The sequence below is a fragment of the Scyliorhinus canicula genome, chromosome 12 (genome assembly GCF_902713615.1).
Source record: "Scyliorhinus canicula chromosome 12, sScyCan1.1, whole genome shotgun sequence".
NCBI classification, from domain to species: Eukaryota; Metazoa; Chordata; class Chondrichthyes; order Carcharhiniformes; family Scyliorhinidae; genus Scyliorhinus; species Scyliorhinus canicula.
This window is the reverse complement of record NC_052157.1, coordinates 147,164,452-147,186,402: the sequence shown is the minus strand read 5'-3', so window position 1 is coordinate 147,186,402 and position 21,951 is coordinate 147,164,452. Positions and strand designations below refer to the sequence as shown.

Here is a 21,951-nt window from a genome sequence, read left to right as displayed (position 1 = left end):
CACCTCTTTCGGGACTCGTGGGAGGAAACCGGAGCACCCGGAGGAAACCCACGCAGACACGGGGAGAACGTGCAGACCCCGCACAGACAGTGACCCAAGCCGGGAATCAAACCTGGGACCCTGGCGGGGGTGAAGCCACAGTGCTAGCCACTGTGCTACTGTACCACCCACTTTATAATTGACTGATTCTGACTGCTGATAACGGTTATGATCCCCGTAGAGACTGATAATGTTTTAAAAGGAAATTTGAACTTCTGGTGCAGAACTAAACTGATCACATGACAAGATTTCATGCCTTAAGATATTTACCGTAAAAAACAGACTAAAAGCACGATTGACATAGAAACAGCTTTTTCAAGGCAACTTGTACTTTAAACCACAGAACAGAATGTTTACAATAATCAAAAGAAATCCATTATCATCAGGTAAATGTCACACTGTCTTTTAAGTAGAAATTTAATTCTCCCAGAAATAGTTCAAAACAATTCTTATCTCTCAAAGGTTTATTTCTATGTTTTCCTTTCCCAGCCTGGAGAATCTTAATGCCTATACTGTCTTTCAGGGTGTGAGCTGTCCTGTAGATTTATCCCTCTTGCTAAAGCTAGACAAATCTTTCAGCCTTGTTTTATAGCTCCACACAAATTTGGTCAATCCAATCCAAGACTGAGCTTCTACTTGCATTCCTGAATAACGAACAAGAGAGACATTCGCCCTCAAGCTGCCCTCTCTCTCTAAGATTGTGGCAGACTAACTTGTCCGTGATATTTACAATCTGACACTTTCAACACTTTTCTGGGACTTGCGACCCACAGTCTATTAACTGTTAGCACAGAGGCTTCTGCCATTGTCTCCATATGTAAACGCCTTGTACCTCCTTTCCAGTAAAACAATGTGGATCCCTTTTATCCCGAACAATCAAGCCACCCAGGCTTGACTTCAGAACCAATCGGGCAGACTTCAGAACTGGTCACATAACCCCTTCATTTTTTTGTTGCCTTAAATTAAGGGCACGCCCCAAAACATGCTGGTAACAACCTTTTTAGACTTCATAATTGTAACATAACATTGTCAGAGATATCAGATTGGAAGAATTCCTGAACCTGATAATGTGATGGGATAGTTGGCAGATTCTGAGTCTTGCTTGGGTTTATGTCTGAATCGCAATTTGAGGTCTCCACATATTCAGTAAATTCTTTAGGTTAGGTCCCCCAGTCAAGATTCAGGGTGAGATCTACTAGCCATGCTGCACCTGAAAAGCAGCGCATCGCGGTGCAAAGTGGCCGGTAAATGCCAGGAGACCCCGCTCCGGGGATCCATTTTGGGCTGGATCACCTTTCGGCAAGTCGGCATACTAGAGCAAGACAGTAAGTCTCGCTCTAATATGCAGTTCCCTGAGGTAACCAAGGCGTTGGGATTTATCACTTCATTTTGGAGACGTCAGGCAAGTGCCGTTCAGTATGGTCTCCATGAACAGGGACCTAATGGAATGGCACTTGTCGGGGTCTCCCAGGGAATTGGAGGCCCCCAGGTGCATGTCCCCTGGGCAGGGTGGTACCTTCCACTGCTGGTGCCAGCTTGGCGCACTGGCACCCTGACAATGCCAGCCTGGAACCCTGAATCCCGACAGGCTGGCAGTGCCAAAGCGCCAAGCTGCCATTTTTTTGTGTGGTGGCGATCAGGCTTTGTGCACCTGAGGTGGGGCGAGGATCCCCTTATAGGTGAGTTGGGGCTTTGGAGGGGTTCGGGGATCGCGTGTGAGGACAGGGAGTGCGGGATGCATTAGATAGCGTTGTATTCCTTAGTGCTCTGGGCGATGGGAAAACACATAGGTAAACGAGAACTATGGGACATAGTTCCCATTTGGTTCAATCATGCAATCACCGTTTGCTATAGTGCCTGAATTAGAAAGATCTAGGATTGAGGCCAATTCCAGGATTTGGGTGCATAATCTCGGCTGACACCTCAGTGCAGTAAATGCTTCTCTGTCAGATGGGCTGCCTTTTGGAAGCAATGTTAAACCAGTAAGAAATCGGTATTTATCAAATAGCTGCAGTGATGTCAGTGTGAGTGGAGCTGGCCTGGCTGTCTTTCACGTTCGCTTTTGAGCAGGCAGCTACAGTGTGTTTTAGTTTTGTTTTCGGAGCTGGATAGCTGCAGGCAAAGCAAACAGCTGTATAATGATCTCTCTCTACAAGCTACAGACTGTCTTCAGCTCATTTGAGGATTTCAAAGTAATACCTGTTTCCGTAGAGAATTTAAACCTGCTGTCTTTCTGTAAAAAGGGTTTAACATATGAATGTTGTTAGGAAAGCTATGAAGGGTTACTTATAGAATATTGTATCTGTGGGGAGTATTAGTGTTGATAGTTGTTAAGATGTTTACTGTGGGTTTATAAAGTGTTAACTGGATTCATAAATAAACATGGCTTTGCCTTAAAAGTACTTTAGATCTCTGTTGCATCACATGTGTCAAGTCGGTTCTTGTGCTCCCCATAACCACAATCTATTAAAAGTTGTGGGTCAGGCGAACTCCATGATACACTTCGGGGTTCTCTAAACCCTGGCCCATAACAAAGTGGGGGCTCGAGGGGGATAAACGTCTATCTATTGAGTTGGCTTTGTGAACTTAAAGACAGTAATGTTATCTGAAGCATGCAAAAAGAAGAAATACTTATGGCGCTAGCTGCGCATTTAAACTTGCCTGAGATACAGTCTGAAACTCAGTCACAGATTAAAGAACTGGAACATGCGAAATAATTAAAGCAACTTGAATATGCAATGAGGGACAAAGAAAGGGAGAGAGGAAAGAGAAAAAGAGAGAGAAAGGGAGATGCAGATCAGGGAAAAAGACAAAGAGAGAGCGGAAAGAGAAAAAGAGAGAAAGGGAGCTACAGATCAGGGAAAAGGAAAAGGAGAGAGAAGAAAGAAACAAAGAAAGAATAGCCCAGGCAGAACAAAAAGAAAGAGAAAGGGAGGAAAGGGAAAGAGAGAGAGAGAGTTTGAACTTCAGCAAATGGTCATGAAACATGACAGTCAGTTAAAATTGGCGGATGAAAAGGGAAATGTACAGTTAGAGGATAGTGATGAGTATAAAGATAAAGTGCGTCATAGTCGAAATATTGGTGGGGATCTATTTAAATATGTCCAAACATTGCCAAGGTTTGATGAGATGGAGGTAGAAGCCTTTTTCATTTCCTTTGAGAAGGTGGCTAAACAAATGAAGTGGCCACAGGACATGTGGGTATTACTGATTCAAACAAAGCTGGTAGGTAGGGCTAGTGAAGTGTTTGCATCACTACCAGAGGAGGTATCTGGGACGTATGAGGAGGTGACAAAATCCATCTTAGGTGCATATGAACTAGTGTCTGAAGCCTACAGACAAAGGTTTAGAAATTTAAGGAAAGAACCTGGTCAAACATATATGGAGTTTGAAAGGATCAAACAAAGTAACTTTGATAGGTGGATAAGGGTTTTGAAAATAGACCAAAGGTATGAAGCTCTCAGAGAAATTATACTTTTGGAGGAGTTTAAATATTCAATTCCTGATGTAGTGAGAACTCGTGTGGAAGAGATGAGGGTTAAAACTGTGAGGTTAGCAGCAGAAATGGCAGATGATAAAGAATTAGTTCATAAATCAGAGCTTGGGTTTCAACATAGTTTAAGCCCTGTGAGGGATAGAAACTGAGGAAAAGAGAAATACTCAAATGGTAGAGGTAAAGGAGATCTGATGGGAGATAATAAGGAGAGTGTATTACAGATTTAAAAAGAAGTCCAGGAGGGTGGAAGAGAAATGAAAAGTTTTAAATGTTTTCACTGTAATAAACTAGGCCATGTAAAGTGGTTGAAGAAAAGCACTGGGAAGGTTGATGTGGTAAAACAGGATAAGACAATGGGGTTTGTTGAAGTGGCAAAGGAAAGCCCAAGTGCAGCAAAGAAGGTGCAAAAGATTGTACAGCCTGATCAAGAAGTGATTGATAAGAAGGTGCCAGATCTCTTTAAAGAATTTACTTGTGTGGGTAAAGTTTACTCATGTGTAACAGACGGAGCAGGTAAAGAGATACAACTTTAAGAGATACGGGAGCTAGTCAATCTTTAATGGTAAGAGATGAGGAGTTACGTAGTTTGGGAGGAATGTTGCCAGAAAAGGTGGTAATATGTGGAATTCAGGGTGAGATGAGTAGTGTTCTATTATGTAAGGTAAGATTAGAAAGTCCAGTGAAGATTGGTGAATTGGTAGTCGGAGTAATAGAGAAAAGTAATAGAGAAACTATCTTGTCCAGGAATACAGTTTATCTTGGGTAATGATATAGCTGTATCACAGGTGGGAGTGATGTCTACTGTGGTTGATAAGCCAGTGGAAAATCAGACAACTGAAGGGTTGAAGGACGAATATCCTGGGATTTTTCCGGATTCTGTAGTAACAAGGTCATAAAGTCACAGGTTAAGACAAGGAGAAATCAGAGAGTGAAGATAAAGGTAAAGTGCAATTATCAGAAATGATTTTTGATCAGATGGTTGAAAAAGAACAAGAACAGGTGAAGGATGAGGTGGATATTTTTGTTCAAGAAAATTGGCGGAGTTACAACAGAAAGATATAGAAATAAAACGGATGTATCAGAAAGCATACACAGAAGAGGAATCTTAGTGTATACCGGATTGTTATTACCATAAAAATTATGTCTTGATGAGAAAATGGAGACCTTTACATATGCAGGCGGATGAAAAGTGGACAGAAGTTCATCAAGCGGTATTACCGGCAGGGTATAGAAAGGAGGTGTTGCGAGTAGCACATGTGGTACCAGTGGGAGGTCATTTGGGAGTAAGGAAAACTCAAGCTAAAATACAAAAACATTTTTATTGGCCTGGACTACATAAAGATGTAGTTAAATTTTGTCGATCATGTCAGACATGTCAAGTGATAGGGAAACCTCAAGCAGTGATAAAACCAGCGCCCTTAATACCCATTCCAGCATTTGAGGAACCTTTCATAATTGATTGCGTAGGACCGCTTCCTAAAACAAAAAGTGGGAATCAATATCATTTGACTATAATAGATGTGTCTACTAGGTTACCAGAGGCCATTCCAGTGCACAATATTACAGCTAAAAAGATTGCGAAGGAGTTACTTAAATTCTTTACTCGATATGGACTACCCACAGAAATACAATCAGATCAAGAATCAAATTTTATCTAAAGTTATTCAAAGAAATTATGGATAGCTTAGGAATGAAACAATTTAAATCAACTGTGTACCAACTAGTGGTTAGCACAACCGCCTCACGGCGCTGAGGTCCCAGGTTCGATCCCGGCTCTGGGTCACTGTCTGTGTGGAGTTTGCACATTCTCCCCGTGTCTGCGTGGGTTTCACCCCCACAACCCAAAAATGTGCAGAGTAGGTAGATTGGCCACGCTAAATTGCCCCTTAATTGGAAAAAATAATTGGGTAATCTAAATTTGTTTAAAAAAAAAAAAATTTTTAAAAAAACTGTGTACCAACCAGAATCGCAGGGAGCGTTAGAAAGGTGGCATCAGACACTAAAGACAATGTTGAGGGCTTATTGTCAAGATTATCCAGAGAATTGGGATAAAGGAATTCCATTCGTACTATTTGCAATTAGGGATGCACCTAATAAGTGAACCAAATTCAGTCCTTTTGAACTAATTTTTGGTCATGAGGTAAGAGAACTACTTAAATTGATTAAGGAAAAATTGGTGAGTGAGAAATCAGAAATTACATTATTGGATTATGTGTCAAATTTTAGGGAACGGTGGCAGCGCGGAGGCACAGTGGTTAGCATTGCTGCCTCACGGCGCTGAGGACCCGGGTTTGAATCCCGGCCCTGGGTCACTGTCCGTGTGGAGTTTGCACATTCTCCCCGTGTCTGTGTGGGTTTCGCCCCCACAACCCAAAAGATGTGCAGGATAAGTAGATTGGCCACACTAAAATTGCCCCTTAATTGGAAAAAAATAATTGGGTACGCTAAATTAAAAAAAATAAATAAATAAATTTTAGGGAACGGTTAAATAAAGCAGGTGAATTGGCTAGACGGCATTTACAAATTGCACAATATGTGATGAAACGGGTAGCAGACAAGAAATCCAAAGTTCGTAGTTTGCCAGTTGAGATAAAGTTTTAGTATTGTTATCAATTGTAGGTGAACCTTTAAAAGCAAGATTTTGTGGACCTTATCAGATTGAAAGGAAATTAAGTGAGGTGAATTATGTGGTAAGAACGCAGGATAGAAGGAAAACTCACCACGTGTGTCATGTTAATATGCTTAAAAGGTGCTTTTAAAGGAAATGAAAGCAAATGGAGGAGGTTTTAATGATTCTAACTCAAAGTGACGAACCAAATCCAGATGACTTTGAATTTGACATCCCACGAATTAAATTGAAAAATGAGGATATTCTTAAAAATTGGGATAAATTGTTGAGTTACCTTCCAGAGGAGAAATGGACTGACCTGAAAGAGTTATTGATATCACATGGGAAAGTTTGTGGAGATAAATTGGGAAGTACTAAAATAGCTATACATGATGTAGATGTGAGAAATGCTGTTCCAATTAAACAACATCCAAATAGACTTAAACCGTTAAAATTGGCACAGGTTAACAAAGAGATTGAGAGTATGCTTAAAACAGGCATAATTGAAGTGGGTTGCAACCAATGGAGCTCACCCATAGTGATGGTACCAAAACCAGACGATACCCAACGGTTATGTGTGGACTATATCAAGGTTAAAGCAGTTACAAGAACGGACTCTTATCCTATCCCGAGTTTGGAGGATTGCATTGAGAAAGTGGGACAATCAGCTTTTATTTCCAAACTGGATTTACTTAAAGATTACTGGCAGGTACCGAAAGGGCGAAGGAGATTTGAGCTTTTGTGACTCCAGATGGTATGTACCAATTCAAAGTTATGCCATTTGAATTGGTACATACCATCTGGAGTCACGGCCACATTTCGACGGTTAACTAACAAAGTCGTTTCAGGATTACTCAATTGTGCAGTATACATTGACGATCTGGTAATTTTCAGCCAGGCATGGAAAGAACATTTGAAACATCTGATGGAGTTATTCTATTGACTTCAGGAGGTGGGTTTGGTGGTAAACCTAGGAAAAAAGTGAATTTGGAAAAGACCAAGTCACTTTCCTGGGCCATACAATCGGACAGGGTTGAATGATCCCACGGGATGTGAAAACAAAAGTTATTGGGAAGTTTACAATACCCGCGACACAAAGGGAAATAATGTGATTTCTTGGCATGAGTGGATTCTACCGGAAATTTGTGCCAAATCTTAGCAGTGTAGTTACTTCACTGACGGACTTGCGAAAGAAGCGTAGCAAATGTAAGTGGACAGCGGAGTGTCAACAGGCATTTGACTGCCTGAAGGCTGTGTTAACCACTGCTCCTTGTTAGCCGTCCCAAATTATACAAAACCATTCAAAGTGACTGTTGATGTGAGTGATGTGGGCTTAGGTGCAGTGCTTCTACAAAACGACGACGAAGGACTATTGGTTATTTTTCAAAGAAATTGAATTCTCACCAGAAGAAATATTTAACGATTGAGAAGGAGACTTTGAGCTTGGTCCTGGCTTTGCAACATTTTCAAACTTCTGTGACCAGCAATCTGTCTGACACAATTATATATACTGATCATAATCCATTAACTTTTTTGGAGCGATTCCAGACTAACAATGCAAGACTGTTTGATGGAGTTTATTGCTACAGCCATTTCATTTAAATATAATACATGTGACAGGACGGGAAAATGTGACAGCCGATGCTTTGTCACGAATGTGATCAAGAGAAGTTTGTTCAGTAGAGGAAGAAGAACTAAAATGAACTATTATAAATGTTTGCATGTTTTGTTTTGTTAAAAAATAAATGTAAATTCACTGTCAATACTTCTTAAAGGATAGTGAAAAGGTGAAAAATGAAACCATCTTGAAGTTGATGGGTTTTTTTTCTCTTGGGGGGAGGTGTCATATGAGAGTACCTTTAAGAACTAGGTGTTTATCAAATAGCTGTAGTGGATGTATCTTTAAGAAATGGATGTTCATCAAATAGCTGCAGTGATGTCAGTGTGAGTGGAGCTGGCCTGGCTGTTTTTCACTTTCGCTTTTGAGCAGGCAGCTACAGTGTGTTTTAGTTTTGTTTTCGGAGCTGGCAAAGCAAACAGTTGTATAATGATCTCTCTCTACAAGCTACAGACTATCTTCAGCTCATTTGAGGATTTCAAAGTAATACCTGTTTCTGTAGAGAATTTAAACCTGCAGTCTTTCTGTAAAAAAGGGTTTAACATATGGATGTTGTTAGGAAAGTTATGAAGGGTTACTTATAGTATATTGTATCTGTGGGGATTTTTGGTGTTCATAGTTGTTGAGATGTTTACTGTGGGTTTATAAAGTGTTAACTGGGTTCATAAATAAACATGGTTTTGTTTTAAAAGTACTTTAGATCTCTGTTGCATCACACTTGTAAAGTAGGCCCTTGTGCTCCCCATAACCACAATCTATTAAAAGTTGTGGGTCAGGCGAAATCCATGATACACTTCGGGGTTCTCTAAACCCTGGTCCATAACACTAGTCTCTTCATAATTTTATGTGTTTCTATCAGATTCCCCCTCATTCTTCTAAATTCCAATGATTATAGTCCCCATCTACTCAGTCCCTCCTCATAATCTAATCCTCTCAACTCAGGAATCAAATTATTGAATCTCCTCTGCACCCCCTCCGGTGCCAATACATCCATTCTCAAGTGAGGAGACGTAAACTGTACACAGTACTCCAGGTGTGGTCTCAACCAGCGCCCTATACAGCTGCAACATAACATCCCTATTTTTAAACTCCATCCCTCTAGCAATGAAGGACAAAATCCAATTTCCCTTGTAAACTACCTGCTGCACAGCAAACCAACTTGTGGCAATTCATGCACAAGGACACCCGGGTCCCTCTGCACAGCAACATGCTGCAATTTTTTACCATGAGGTCGAATAGCTGTACTTCTCTCCGCAACAGTTTGGTAGCAGAGAATTGTTTACTCTTGAGTTTGGATCCGGCCATTTGTTGGCTAAGCTACCCGCCGGCAGCCAGCCAGGAGGATTGTTTAAATGGTGATAGATTGGGAAATGTTGATGTACAAAGGGACCTGAATGTCCTTGTGCACCAATCACTGAAAGTAAGCATGTGGGTACAGCAAATGGTGAGAAGGGCAAATTACATGTAGGCCTTCATTGTAAGAGGACTTGAGTACAAGGGCAAGGTTATCTTACTGCAGCTGTACAGGGCCTTGGTGAGACCAAACCACTGCGATTTTGGTCTCCTGATCTCAGAAAGGATGTACTTGCCACAGAGGGAGTGCAGCGTATTGTCACCAGCCTGATTCTTGGGATGGCAGGGTTGTCACATGAGGAGAGGTTAGATTGACTGGGTCATGATTAACTGGAATTTGGAAGAACGAGAGGGGGATCTAATTGAAACATATAAAATTCTGACAGGGTTAGGATAGCACAGTGGCGCAGTAGTTAGCACTGCTGCATCACGGCACCAAGGACCCGGGTTCGATCCCGGCCCTGGGTCACTGCCCGTGTGGAGTTTGCCCGTTCTCCCCGTGTCTGCGTGGGTCTCACCTCCACAGCCCAAAATTATATGCACGGTAGGTGGATTGGCCACGCTAAATTGCCCCTTAAGTGGGAAAAAAAAATTGGGTACACTAAATTAATTTTTCATAAAATTCTGACAGGGCTGGACATATTGGAAGCAGGGATGTTGTTTGCCTTGTCTGGGTGGGCCTAGAACAAGGGTCACAGTCTTAGGATACGGGGTAGGCCATTTAGGACTGAGATGAGGAGAAATGTCTTCACTCTGACGGTGGTGAGCCTGTGGAATTCTCTACCGCAGAAGATTGCGGAGATCAAGGGTGCGATTCAACGGAAAAACCTCAAAGTGTGATTTTGAGCACACTTGGCAGGGTGTTTCACAACTGCCACAATGCAGAAATGGAGACCGCTATTTAACTGCACGTGGACATGTTTTTGGGCCTCAGGGAGTTCTACCCGGTTGAGGTCGCACTTTGAAGTTTTTCCAGCACTGGGGAGCGGAGCTCGCCAGCAGGACCGGCTCCTCACAGATCAGGGCGCCATTTTGAAAGGCTGCCCTGATCTCTATGTAAGATTGAGAGTGCTCCACAACCCCCCCTTTTCAGTATTTCCCCTCCGACCCTCACTCCACCCATTCACGGACATGGTCCCCCTCAGGTCCTGACCCTTGGCCCTGCCAGGGGGCTTAGTTGGCCCTGCCAGGGGGCCCGGCTGCCAGGGCAATACATGCCCTGTCGCCGAACACGCGGGGGGGGGGGGGGGGCGGCTCCAATGGCTCTAAGACTTCCCAAGTTGCCATCACCCCTGGTCCATGTTTGTGGAAAACAGTCCTGAGCAGCGCCAGATTGAGGCTCCGTATGCACGCCCTTTGCTCCCGAGCGGCGGGTGAATGTGATGTTGGAATATTTAATTAACCTAAAGGCGTGATCCAGATAGCGGCAGGTGCAGTGGATCGGGTGACTCATGATCGGAACGGCACAAAGCACGATTTGGGCCTCTCTTAAATGATTTGGGATTCGCCCATCACGCCCAACTCCATGCCGAACGCACCCCAAGTCACTAAATATATTTAAGAGTGAAACAGACAGATTTCTGGACTCTAAAGAAGTCAAGGGGTATGGGGAGAGCGTGGGAGTATGGTGCTGAGGTCGAAGGTCAGCCATGATTCTATTGAATGGCAGAGCATACCTGACGGGCCGAATAGCTACTCGTATTTTCCATGTTTCTATCTAGTCACTGGCTGAATGTTGGCACCCTTTCTGCCAGAGACAAGTGCTTTTAACATTTTAAACATAAAAAGCTCACAATTCCATACCCATCACCACCCCTCCGAGCATTACCCCTAACTATCATGATCCATGTACCTACTCCATCCCACGGTTCTCCCTTCATTATATTTCCTACCCTTATTCATCACTTCCCTCACATCCCCCCCCCCCCCGCTGTAGGTCAATTTTCCTTGAAGAAGGTGATGAACGGCTGCCACCTCCGAGCGAACCCCTCTAGTGAACCCCCTAAGACAAACTTAATTTTCTCTAACCTAAGAAACCCTGCCATGTCGCTGAAAAAACCACCCGGGGCGGGATTCCCCCCCACCCCCTGGGTGGGTCAGAGAAACCACGGGGGGCCGGCAAGAATCCCGCCCCGACGCCGGCTGCTGTATTCTCCGGCACCGTTTTTTGGGCGGAGACAGGAATCCCTCCACGCCTGTCGGGGGCCGTTGGCAGCAGCCCCCCCCCCCCCCCCCCCCCGTCGACACTCCAAATATTGCCTCTGAACTCGGAGCGCACCCTCCCTTCCAGGACCTCTGACACGACATCAGAATGCCAGAGACAGGTACTTCCAGAATCTGAGACTTTACCACACAATGCATTTAAATGGGCAAATTTGCATTTAACTTGTGCCAATTCATAGATATGTGTATGTGTGTTTTTCTTTTCCAGGATGACTATATCCCCTATCCCAGTATTGATGAGGTAAGTCTACCGTAATTCCAGAAGTTTATATCTGTATTGAAAAACACATTGTGCATTTTGGGAGTCTGCTGGGAAGGGAATAATGAATTTTTAAAAAAGGATCCACGTTTATGAGCCCATGCAATTTTAATTTGAAATGCCTCTGGTTGAATAAATCACTGGTTCTGTCCCAAGAACTTCACAATATCCAGAGGTGCTTGCTTTTAGAAAAATGGGTTAGAAGGGTCAGCTTCGATCAGATAAACGGTGGCGTTCTTCCAACACAGGGTTAGCCCTTCTATGGTGGCGAAGAGGTGAGTGGCCTGCCATGCCCCTGGCCACCCTGGGGCCACTATGGCCTCCGAGCCCCCCCCCCCCCCCCCGCCACCCCGGTGTGGTCATCGCGGTCCCCATTTGTGGAGACCGGTAGTAATTCCCGGCAGTACCATGCCGGGGGGTGGGAACATTGCACATTCCTGGAAGATTCAACGTGAAGCCGATTTTGAATATTAAAAATCCATTTAAATGTATGACAATCGCTGGGCATGAACCTGATTACGCCTGGCAGGAGGGCCCGGGGAACATTGCAAACTGTTCGGCACCCGGCGAAACTCCCATTTGAGGCCTCTCCCGGAATTTTCCAGACACAGCGGGATGTGTGCCGGACGTAATACGGTCGGAAAATCACTCCCAATTTTTTTTTTGTCGTTAATATCTTTCTGTGGCCTGAGGATAGTTTTGAGCAAGTCACCAGTGTTGCATTTTACGGTTAACTGAACAGTTGAAACCCAGTTTTCCAGGTTTCTGCCAGGTTTGGCTCATCTGCGATTGCAAGGTGCCCACTACAATATCAAAATGAAGATCCACTTGAACGATCCCCGTGACTGCCAAATCACAAGGGCCCCGGGGAAGTGCCCTCACTCAGCATAGAAAAGGTCCACTTCCTGGACAGATCGGCCAAACCTTTCATCGGCAATTTAGACAACTATGTGCCCACTACAGGGGAAACCTGAGGTGTGAATACCTGTAATGAATGTTCTCTTAACAAATAAATTGCAGGGTTAGAATTCCACGACGCGGATCACCCACCCGATGTAGAACTCAACAATTTTAATTTCATAAAAATTGGGTGGGTTCTACAATGGGCAGAGAGTCCACTCCAGCAGATTAGCGCCCAGGCAGTCAAATCAAAACACATGTCCGCAAAGCTTCTTTGTGTAAAAAAAACTTTCAGAGGTGAAAGAAATTGCTTGAGTTTCTGTGGCTCCATAGTTTATTGGGAGATCCGGATATTTCCCCGTGGATTAACAAATGGGATTAATTGTGTTACCCAGGTAATAGAGAAAGCAGGGCCGTATCAATCCATTATCCTCCCCCAGTTTGGAGGGTACTGGATCGAAGGAATGGAGACCGTCACCACGCCGACGTCATCTGAGAGCAGTTTCTGCGAGGAAGACGTGGTGGAGAGCCTGAGTCCCAGCACGTTCGGTTACAAACTGGAATGCAACAGCACAGCCAGGGCCTACAGGAAGCACTTTCTCAACAAGGTCAGTGGCCCAGGAAGTGATTGGTGTGCCACACAACTTGCCCACTGTTAACACTGAAATTGTCAATAGCAAGCAAGCAGAGTCAGTCATGTGGGGGGGGGGGGGGGGGGGGGGGGGGGTCGATCAAAACATTTGAGCAAGACAGCATCAGCTACACTCTAACACTGGTACAAGCGTACACCCCCATGCCCTGTACTCCAAGCCAATACTGGACTCCACTCCCTCACCTTCTGTGAGAAATGCCTGGGGAGACCTACGAGAAATGCTTATTCTAAAACATGCCAAAGAACCAGGGAGGAAATGAGGAGCTAGGCAGCTCAGCAATACAGGATCAGCCCAACTAGAGACATGCAGGTACCTCCAGAGAGAGCTGCACTGACTTGCCACGTCATTGTGTGACCTCAAGTTACCTGGAGATTGTCGTTCCCGGCAAATGACTTTTCCACAGCAAAGCATTTGGCTGTGAGTCAAAAGATATTTATCTTAAGGTTAAAGTAAAGTGCGCTCTTTTAATGTAATATCAGATTGAGGAGGAGATCGCTTTGATTCAGAACGCCTTTGACACAATATGAACAATGCTTTTCATTCCTTTAGGAACATCTGAATTTTTACACCTCTTGCAGTGTTCTTGGAAACTTGGTTGTTTCAGTCAAGTATGAAGATGCTGATGGGCAAGAATATTTGAGGATTATACTCAGGTAACTGAAGCAAGCTCTGCTGTATAATACGCAAAAGCCATGTGGCCAAAGTGCCATCTCCCTGAGTTCACTAGCTGATCTCCCGTGCTGATGGTCACAGGAAGCCAACTAATGCACTGTTTTATACTTGATGTGGAGATGCCGGCGTTGGACTGGGGTGGGCACAGTAAGAAGTCTTACAACACCAGGTTAATGTCCAACAGGTTTGTTTGGAAACACTCCTTCTGAATAAGGAGCTGTGCTCTGAAAGCTAGTGATTCCAAATAAACCTGTTGGACTTGAACCTGGTGTTGTAACACATCTTACTGTTTTATCCTGACCACACCTGGGGCAATGCTACTAATCGGCAGGATTTTCCATTCCCGCCCGCCCTGAGACTGGAAATACCCTCCCGAGGTGAACGGGCCTTTCAAATAGTCCGCCAAATACAGTAATAATAATCTTTATTGTCACAAGTAGGCTAACATTGACACTGCAATTAAGTTACTGTGAAAAGCCCCTAGTCGCCACATTCCAGCGCCTGTTCGGGTACACGGAGGAAGAATTCAGAATGTCCAATTCACCTAACAAGCATGTCTTTTGGGACTTGTGGGAGGAAACTGGAGCACCCGGAGGAAACCCACGCACACACTCGGAGAACGTGCAGACGCCACACAGACAGTGACCCAAATTGGGTTTCGAACCTGGGACCCTGGCGTTGTGAAACAACAGTGCTAACCAGTGTGTGACCATGATATTCCGTTCTTCCCGCAACGACCCCCCCCCCCCCCCCCCCCAGGCGGGTGGGACCAGAAAATGTACCCGTGTCAGCCGTAGCTCACTTGGTAGCAGCTGTGCTACTGAACAAGGAGCTTGTGGGTTCGAGTCCTACTCCAGGAGCCGACCACAAGAAGAGACGTTAAATCAAGGCCCTATCTGTCCTCTCGGGTGGGCATGAAAGACCCCTTGGCACTATTTTGAAGAAGAGAAGGGGGTTATTCTGTGTTTCCGGGTCAATGTTTATCCCTCAATCGATGTCACGGAAACATTAGGTCATATTGCTGTTTGTAGGAGCTTGCTGCATGCAAATTGGCTGCCGTTCGTTCCCACATTACCGCAGTGTCTACAATTCAGAAGTACTTCATTGGCAGTAATCCATTTTGGATCATCCTTTGGTCATGTAAGACGCGATATAAATGCAACTCGTTTCTCTGATGTTCTATATTAGTAAGAAGCCGTATTTTTGTAGCTTTTTCATTTGAGACCACACACTCTAATTTATAAAAAGGGCTTCCCATTGTTAATTAGAGATTAATTATCGTAGGAATTGGAGATCGGGAGTTATTTGTAGAGCTGCAATAGCAGGGAAGGAGCCAGCATGAAATGATTGTCTTCCTTTCCCCTTTCTCTTTGTTTTTGACGATTTGAAAGTGTGCATTTTGAAGTAAATTATTTACATAAAATACATTGTAGTACAGCATGTACTGCCTGTACCTGTAATTCCAGCTCCCACGTCCACTTTGCCCATCATACATTGATCGCACCACCGTTGTTACAGACAAATGGAACCGTTGGCTCACTACAGGATTTCTAATGCCTAAAGTAATCTGTAAACTGGAGTCTGTGACCCTTCCAACATTCGCACGACAGGCCAATCATTCAGCTCCGCAGCCCGCCGAATTCAGCAGGCCTGTCATTTGCAATGGGAAGCACCCCATTGTCAAGAAAATCGATTATTTAGTTTAGCACGCCACAGGGAGTACCGGTACTTTGAGTTTCAGCAAAGAAAATTCTGCAGCTGGGCACCATTTGGCTTAACATGCCATCGCAAATAGTTATTTTGACCCAGGCGAATGGTAACCTTAGTGATAATGAAGAGTCATGCGTTATTACTGAGATATTCAATGTTGTGAGACCTAACACCCTGTGGGCTGCTATAGGTAATGTCACGTGTAGCCTAGTTCCCCACCTGACCTACCAGACTTTATCATTAAAAAGTGGTGAAAATGATGATTTCCGAGCAAATCGCCAACCCCGGAAGGACCCGAGTATCACAGAAATGTTATGTAACAGGTTTGAATTCCGTCCTCAACCATCCCAAAATGTATCAGATGGGAAGCAGGCCTGAGTCCGACAGTAAATGACTTGGTCATTAACCATTCATCCCACATTGGTTCCCCACACAATGGTTCCCCACACATTGGTTCCCCACACATTGATTCCCCACACAATGGTTCCCCACACATTGGTTCCCCACACAATGGTTCCCCACACAATGGGTTAATCCTGTCTGTCGACACTTAACTCACCATGTATTGAAGAAGCTGCGTGTTTCCAATTTTAACTACAAGCAACTTTTATTGAGGCTTTTAGTTTTTGTTTTCATAGGTCCAGATCCAAAACGATACATGAGCGACTCCCCCTTGCCGGAGTACCACGGCTTCCCAGTATTCCACTGATAGCAAAGGTAAACCGCTTAATACCATATCATTCCTATTTTTTTTCCTCAATGCTTATTCATAGCGCCTTACGCTTAATTACCTGCAAAGACTTGCATTCAAAGTATCGTCTTGCATCATTGACTTTGTCTACATATATGTTTCTGGAACCCGCCTCTTCATTCACCTGAGGAAGGAGCAATGCTCCGAAAGCCAGTGATTTGAAACATTTGAGCGTGCTAGGCCTTTTCTCATTAGAACGGAGAAGGATGAGGGGCGACTTGATAGAGGTTTATAAGATGATTAGGGGAATAGATAGAGTAGACAGTCAAGAGACTTTTTCCCCGGGTGAAACACACCATTATAAGGGGACATAAATTTAAGATAAATGGTGGAAGATATAGAGGGGATGTCAGAGATAGGTTCTTTACCCAGAGAGTAGTGGGGGCATGGAATGCACTGCCTGTGGAAGTAGTTGAGTCGAAAAAGTTAGGGACCTTCAAGCGGCTATTGGATAGGTACATGGATTAGGGTAGAATAATGGAGTGTAGGTTAACTTCTTAAGGGCAGCACGGTAGCATTGTGGTTAGCCAAATTGCTTCACAGCTCCAGGGTCCCAAGTTCGATTTCGACTTGGGTCGCTGTCTGTGTGGAGTCTGCACATCCTCCCCGTGACTGCGTGGGTTTCCTCCGGGTAGTCCGGTTTCCTCCCACAGTCCAAAGATGTGCAGGTTGGGTGGATTGGCCATGAAAAATTGTCCAAAATTCTATGATTAACCTGGGACAAAAGTTCGGCGCAACATCGTAGGCCGAAGGGCCTGTTCTGTGCTGTATTTCTCTATCTAAACCTGTTGGACTTTAACCTGGTGTTGTAAGGCTTCTTACTGTGCTCTTGTTCTCCATTCCTTCAATCAGTGGGAACAGGTTTTCCCGATCTGTCCCTAAATCTGCCCTTGTTCCTATTTCCCAATCCGTATCTACTCTGTCCAGACTGCACATGGCCTTGAAATCTCCTGTCAACCTTCGCTTTTCCAAGGAAAACTGTCCCAATTTCTCCAATCTATCGACGTAATTGAAATCACTCATCCCTGGAGCCATTCTTGTCAATCTTTTCTGCACTTCTCCCATTGCAGTGCGGCATCCGGAACTGGACACAGAACTCCAATTGATGCTGAACCAGTGTTTTATAGAAGTTTAACATACATCAGAGAGGAAGGAATACAGGGATATGCTGGTAGTTAGATGATGTAAGGCGGAGGAGACTCGAGTGGAGCATAAACACTGCCAGCCGGTTGCGTCGAGTGGCTTGTTTCTCTGTTGTTAATTTGATGCAGTTCTATATAACGTACTCTCGCCGTTAGTCCAGCAGGGTCTCTGTAGGGAATAAGAATGGTAACAGCTGGGGAGGCCAATTTTATTTTACATTACTGCTGGGGAGCTGATGATCAACTCTGTGAGATTTAGTTCAATTCAGCAAAACAAAATGGGCAGCGAAACGGGACACCCACCAAACTGGTTCGCAACTCCGCACGGGAGGATTATTACACATTTGATTTATGACCAGAGCCCACTTTTTAAGCAGCTAGTTTGTTTTTATTTTTAACAGATTTCCTATAAACTCTACTGGGGACTGTGCAGTAACGTTTTGAGTAGATGCCAGTTGATCAAATAACTAATACAGTTCTTGATGGTATCTCTCAAAGCAAGATAACGAAAAAGAACTGTGGAAACGATGTAGGAATCCTTCATCCAATAGTATTTAGAAACGAATGTGCACCACAGACAACCCCTATATTACATTATCATTATTGTTACATTATCATGGGGCAGCATGGTGGTGCAGTGGTTAGCGCTGCTGCCTCACGGCGCCAAGGACCTGGGTTCGATCCCGGCTCTGGGTCACTGTCCGTGTGGAGTTTGCACATTCTCCCCGTGTTTGTGTGGGTTTCGCCCCCACATCCCAAAGATGCGCAGGGTAGGTGGATTGGCCACGCTAAATTTCCCCTTAATTGGAAAACGTTTTTAAAAATGAAAAAAAAAATCAATACATTATCACTGAATATTACACGAGTAGAGTTGACCAGGAACAACTGGTGGATGTGGTTTATTTAGACTTTCAGAAGGCTTTCGACAAGGTCTCACATAGCAGATTACTATGTAAAGTTAAAGCGCATGGGATTGCAGGTAGTGTCTTGAGATGCATAGAAAGCTGGTTAGCAGGCAGGAAGTAAAAAGTTGGAATAAATGGGTCCTTTTCCACTTGTCTGGCAGTGGCTAGTGGGGTATCGCCGTGATCTGTGCTAGGAGCCCAACTGTTCACATTATATATTGATTTGAACGAGGGAACCAAATGTATTATCTCTACATTTGCACATTATATAAATGTTGTGTGGAAGGGTGAGCTGTCAGGAGGATGCAGAGATGCTTCAGCGGGATTTGGACAGGCTGAGTGAGCGGGCATATGCATGGCAGATTCAGTATAATGTGGATAAATGTGAGGTTATCCGCTTCGGTAGCAAAAATAGAAAGGCAGATTATTATTTGAATGGGTGTAAATTGAGGTGACTACTCAGGGAGACCTCAGTGTCCTTGTGCATCAGTCGCTGAAAGTAAGCGGGCACGTACAGCAAGCAATAGAGAAGGCAAATGGTATGTCGACCTTCACAGCCAGAGGGCTTGACTATAGGAATAGGCATGTTTTGCTGCAATTGTAAAGGGCATTGGTGAGACCACACCTGGAGTATTGTGTGCAGTTTTGGTGTCCTTATCTGAGGAAGGATGTTCTTGTTGTGGAGTGAGTGCAGCGAAGGTTTACCAGGCTGATTCCTCAGATGGCTGGACTGTCATATCAGGAGAGACTAGTTTGATTAGGACTATATTCACTGATGTTTAGAAGAGTGAGAGGGGATCTCATGGAAACTCATAAAATTCTAACAGGATTGGACAGGGTAGATTCAGAAAGAATGCTCCCGATGGTGGGGGAGTCCAGAACTAGGGGTCATAGTTTGAGGACAAGGGGCAAACCTTTTAGGACTGAGGTGAGGAGAAAGCTCTTCACCCAGAGAGGGGTGAATCTGTGGAATTCACTACCTCAGAAAGTAGTCAAGGTCAAAATGTTGTGAAATTTCAAGAAGGAATTAGATATGGCTCTTGGGGAATCGCGTGGGGGGGGTGGGGGGGGGGGCGGAATCGCATGGGGGGGAGTGGGGGAAGAGAGAGAGAGACAGGATCAGGGAATTGAAAATTGAACTTGATAATCAGCCATGATCAAAATTAATGGCAAAGTAGGCTTGAAGGGCCGACTGGCCTCCTCCTGCCTTCTGTTTTCAATGGAAGAACAATAAATTCTGATGTGGTGGAAGGCACAGTGTTATACAACAATGGTAACTGTGTGTCCAGTGAAAAGCAGCAGAGCATTTAAATGTCCTAATGGATCATTGTCTCTCTTTTTCTCTCAGCTTCTCTGTGATGACCTGACCTGTGTGAAATTCTCCCCTGTTCTTTACCCAAAGGTAATTATTCAGTAACATCATGCTGTTACTAGGCCATGTTCAAATTGTCTTCTGAGTTTTCTTCTTCAGTGGGAGGAGCAGATAATAATCTCCATATGACATATATACACTGGATGTGATAGTCAGGGCCAAATGTAGTCTTCAGGTGAAGCTTGGCTAGAGAATGGGAGATCATTGGATTAAGGTGTACAAAAATAATCCACTTGACGTTTTAAAGTCACGCATTCTGTACTTATTTTTATATCTTCATTATAAATTCTTCAATCCACCTCTTCAAACCAGGGGCTGGTTTAGCACAGTGGGCTAAATCGCTGGCTTGTAATACAGAACAATTCCAGCGGAGCGGGGTCAATTCCTGTACCAGCCTCCCCGAACAGGCGCCGGAATGTGTCGACTGGGGGCTTTTCACAGTAACTTCAGTGAAGCCTACTCATAACAATAAGCGATTATTATTATGGAAACTGTCTATATCAGTGGTGAACAACCTGCAGACTGAGGGGGGCCGCATTAGGCCGAACTGGGTTCTGAATGTGGCCCATGAGGCATTTTGTTGACCGTTGCCCATGCGCAGGGTTGCCACATTCCGCTGATTTCCGTCCACGTAGTTTATTTCCAGCGGTATGACTGAATTGATACACACGTAAAGCGAGGGCGAGGGAAGTGAGGATCGCGCGGATCACTCACAACATCGACTGTGAGAGCCGAGCGCTCCCTCTGCGTCCAAAGTGTAAATATTTATTTTGTTTTTACCAATTGAAGTTGATAGTTCTAGAATGTATAAATGATTAGGCATTATCTATAACTCGTTACGAAATATTGGGTGTATTAAATGTGTTTAATCTTATTCATGGGGCCATGGTTAATGGGCAGGTTCAATTTCAATCCTGTGATGCGCTGAGATGAAAGAGGGCCACTCATGTGGCCCACTCACCAGCCTAGATTGCCCATCGCTGATCTATATATCACTGGGCCTCAATTCTCCCGTACCCCAGCCGCGTGTTACGCGGCGGTGTGCCGATCGCTGGATGGGATTCTCTCTTCCTGCCAATTGTCAATGGGATTTCCCCTTGAAGCCACCCCGCACCATCAGGAAACCCACGGGCTGGGGTGCGCTGTCGGCGGGGACAGGTAATCCCGACAGCTGGAGAATGCCAGTCAGTGACTTCTTTGTGATGTAATTCCGCCATCCAACCAGCCATGGTGCTGCAGAGCCTCTGTCATGTTTACATGGTTACTGAGGCTGCTTGTAGCTGGAATGTGGGAATAGGAATTTCGAATGGAGAAGTCTTTTATGATTATTAGAGTTTTTCCATAATTATCAACAAAAAAAACAGCAAAAAAGTGCAACAAATGACAAGCAAATCTAAAAGTAAAAAAACCCCACATAATTAACTTAAATACTAAAACTAATCTAAACCTCCCGAACAGCTGACAGTGACTAACTCCTTAAATAAGGAAACAAACGGTTGCCATCTTGGGTAGAGCCTCTCCACCCACCCCCGGGCGGTGGTCTTGACTTTCTCCAAGTGTAGGAATGACATTAAATCACCCAACCAAGCAGAGGCACTGAGCGGAGTGGGAGACCTCCAACCAAGCAATATTCGCCTCCGGGCTATCAGCCTAGCAAAGGCGAAAACATCCGCCTCTACCCCAGACTGAATCACTGGCAAAGTCCAACATCCCAAATATGGCCAACCGGAATATCTCCGACATGGAGACCCAGAAACCTACGAGTTTGAGGCAGAACCAGAACATATGCGTGTGGTTAGCAAGGTCAAGAGAACAGTGTTCACACCAACCCTCCACTTTTGGGAAAAACTCACTTATCCTTACTCTAGTCAAGTTCAGAGCTGGATTCTCATTTCAGACACACGCAGACTTCCACCCAAAAGCAGCACATGTACATGGACATGGACACACTCAGGCACACACACACACATACACCTCTCTCTCTCGCACACACACACACTTTCCTCTCTCACACATGCACACACTCTTCTCTCACACACACATTCACCTCTCTCTCTCACACACACACACACACACACACACATTCACCTCTCTCACACACAAACACACTCACCTCTCTCTCACACACACACGCACTGTCTCACACACAGACGCACTCACCTCTCTCTCTCACACACATTCACCTCTCACACACACACACATTCACCTCTCTCACACACATGCACACATTCACCTCTCTCTCACACACAC

The 21,951-nt window shown here is 44.6% G+C and overlaps 1 protein-coding gene across 11 annotated transcripts in view; it reads left to right on the top strand.

The window, feature by feature from the left end:
- Positions 1-21,951, top strand: part of rap1gap2a (RAP1 GTPase activating protein 2a) — a 499,188-nt gene that overhangs the window by 430,341 nt on the left and 46,896 nt on the right. For all 11 annotated transcript variants that reach the window (XM_038814443.1, XM_038814438.1, XM_038814441.1 and 8 more), the window contains 5 exons: positions 11,546-11,578; positions 12,892-13,104; positions 13,699-13,802; positions 16,170-16,248; positions 19,678-19,731. In XM_038814443.1, coding sequence (XP_038670371.1) covers positions 11,546-11,578; positions 12,892-13,104; positions 13,699-13,802; positions 16,170-16,248; positions 19,678-19,731 — 483 coding nt within the window. The remainder of the gene's footprint in view (positions 1-11,545; positions 11,579-12,891; positions 13,105-13,698; positions 13,803-16,169; positions 16,249-19,677; positions 19,732-21,951) is intronic.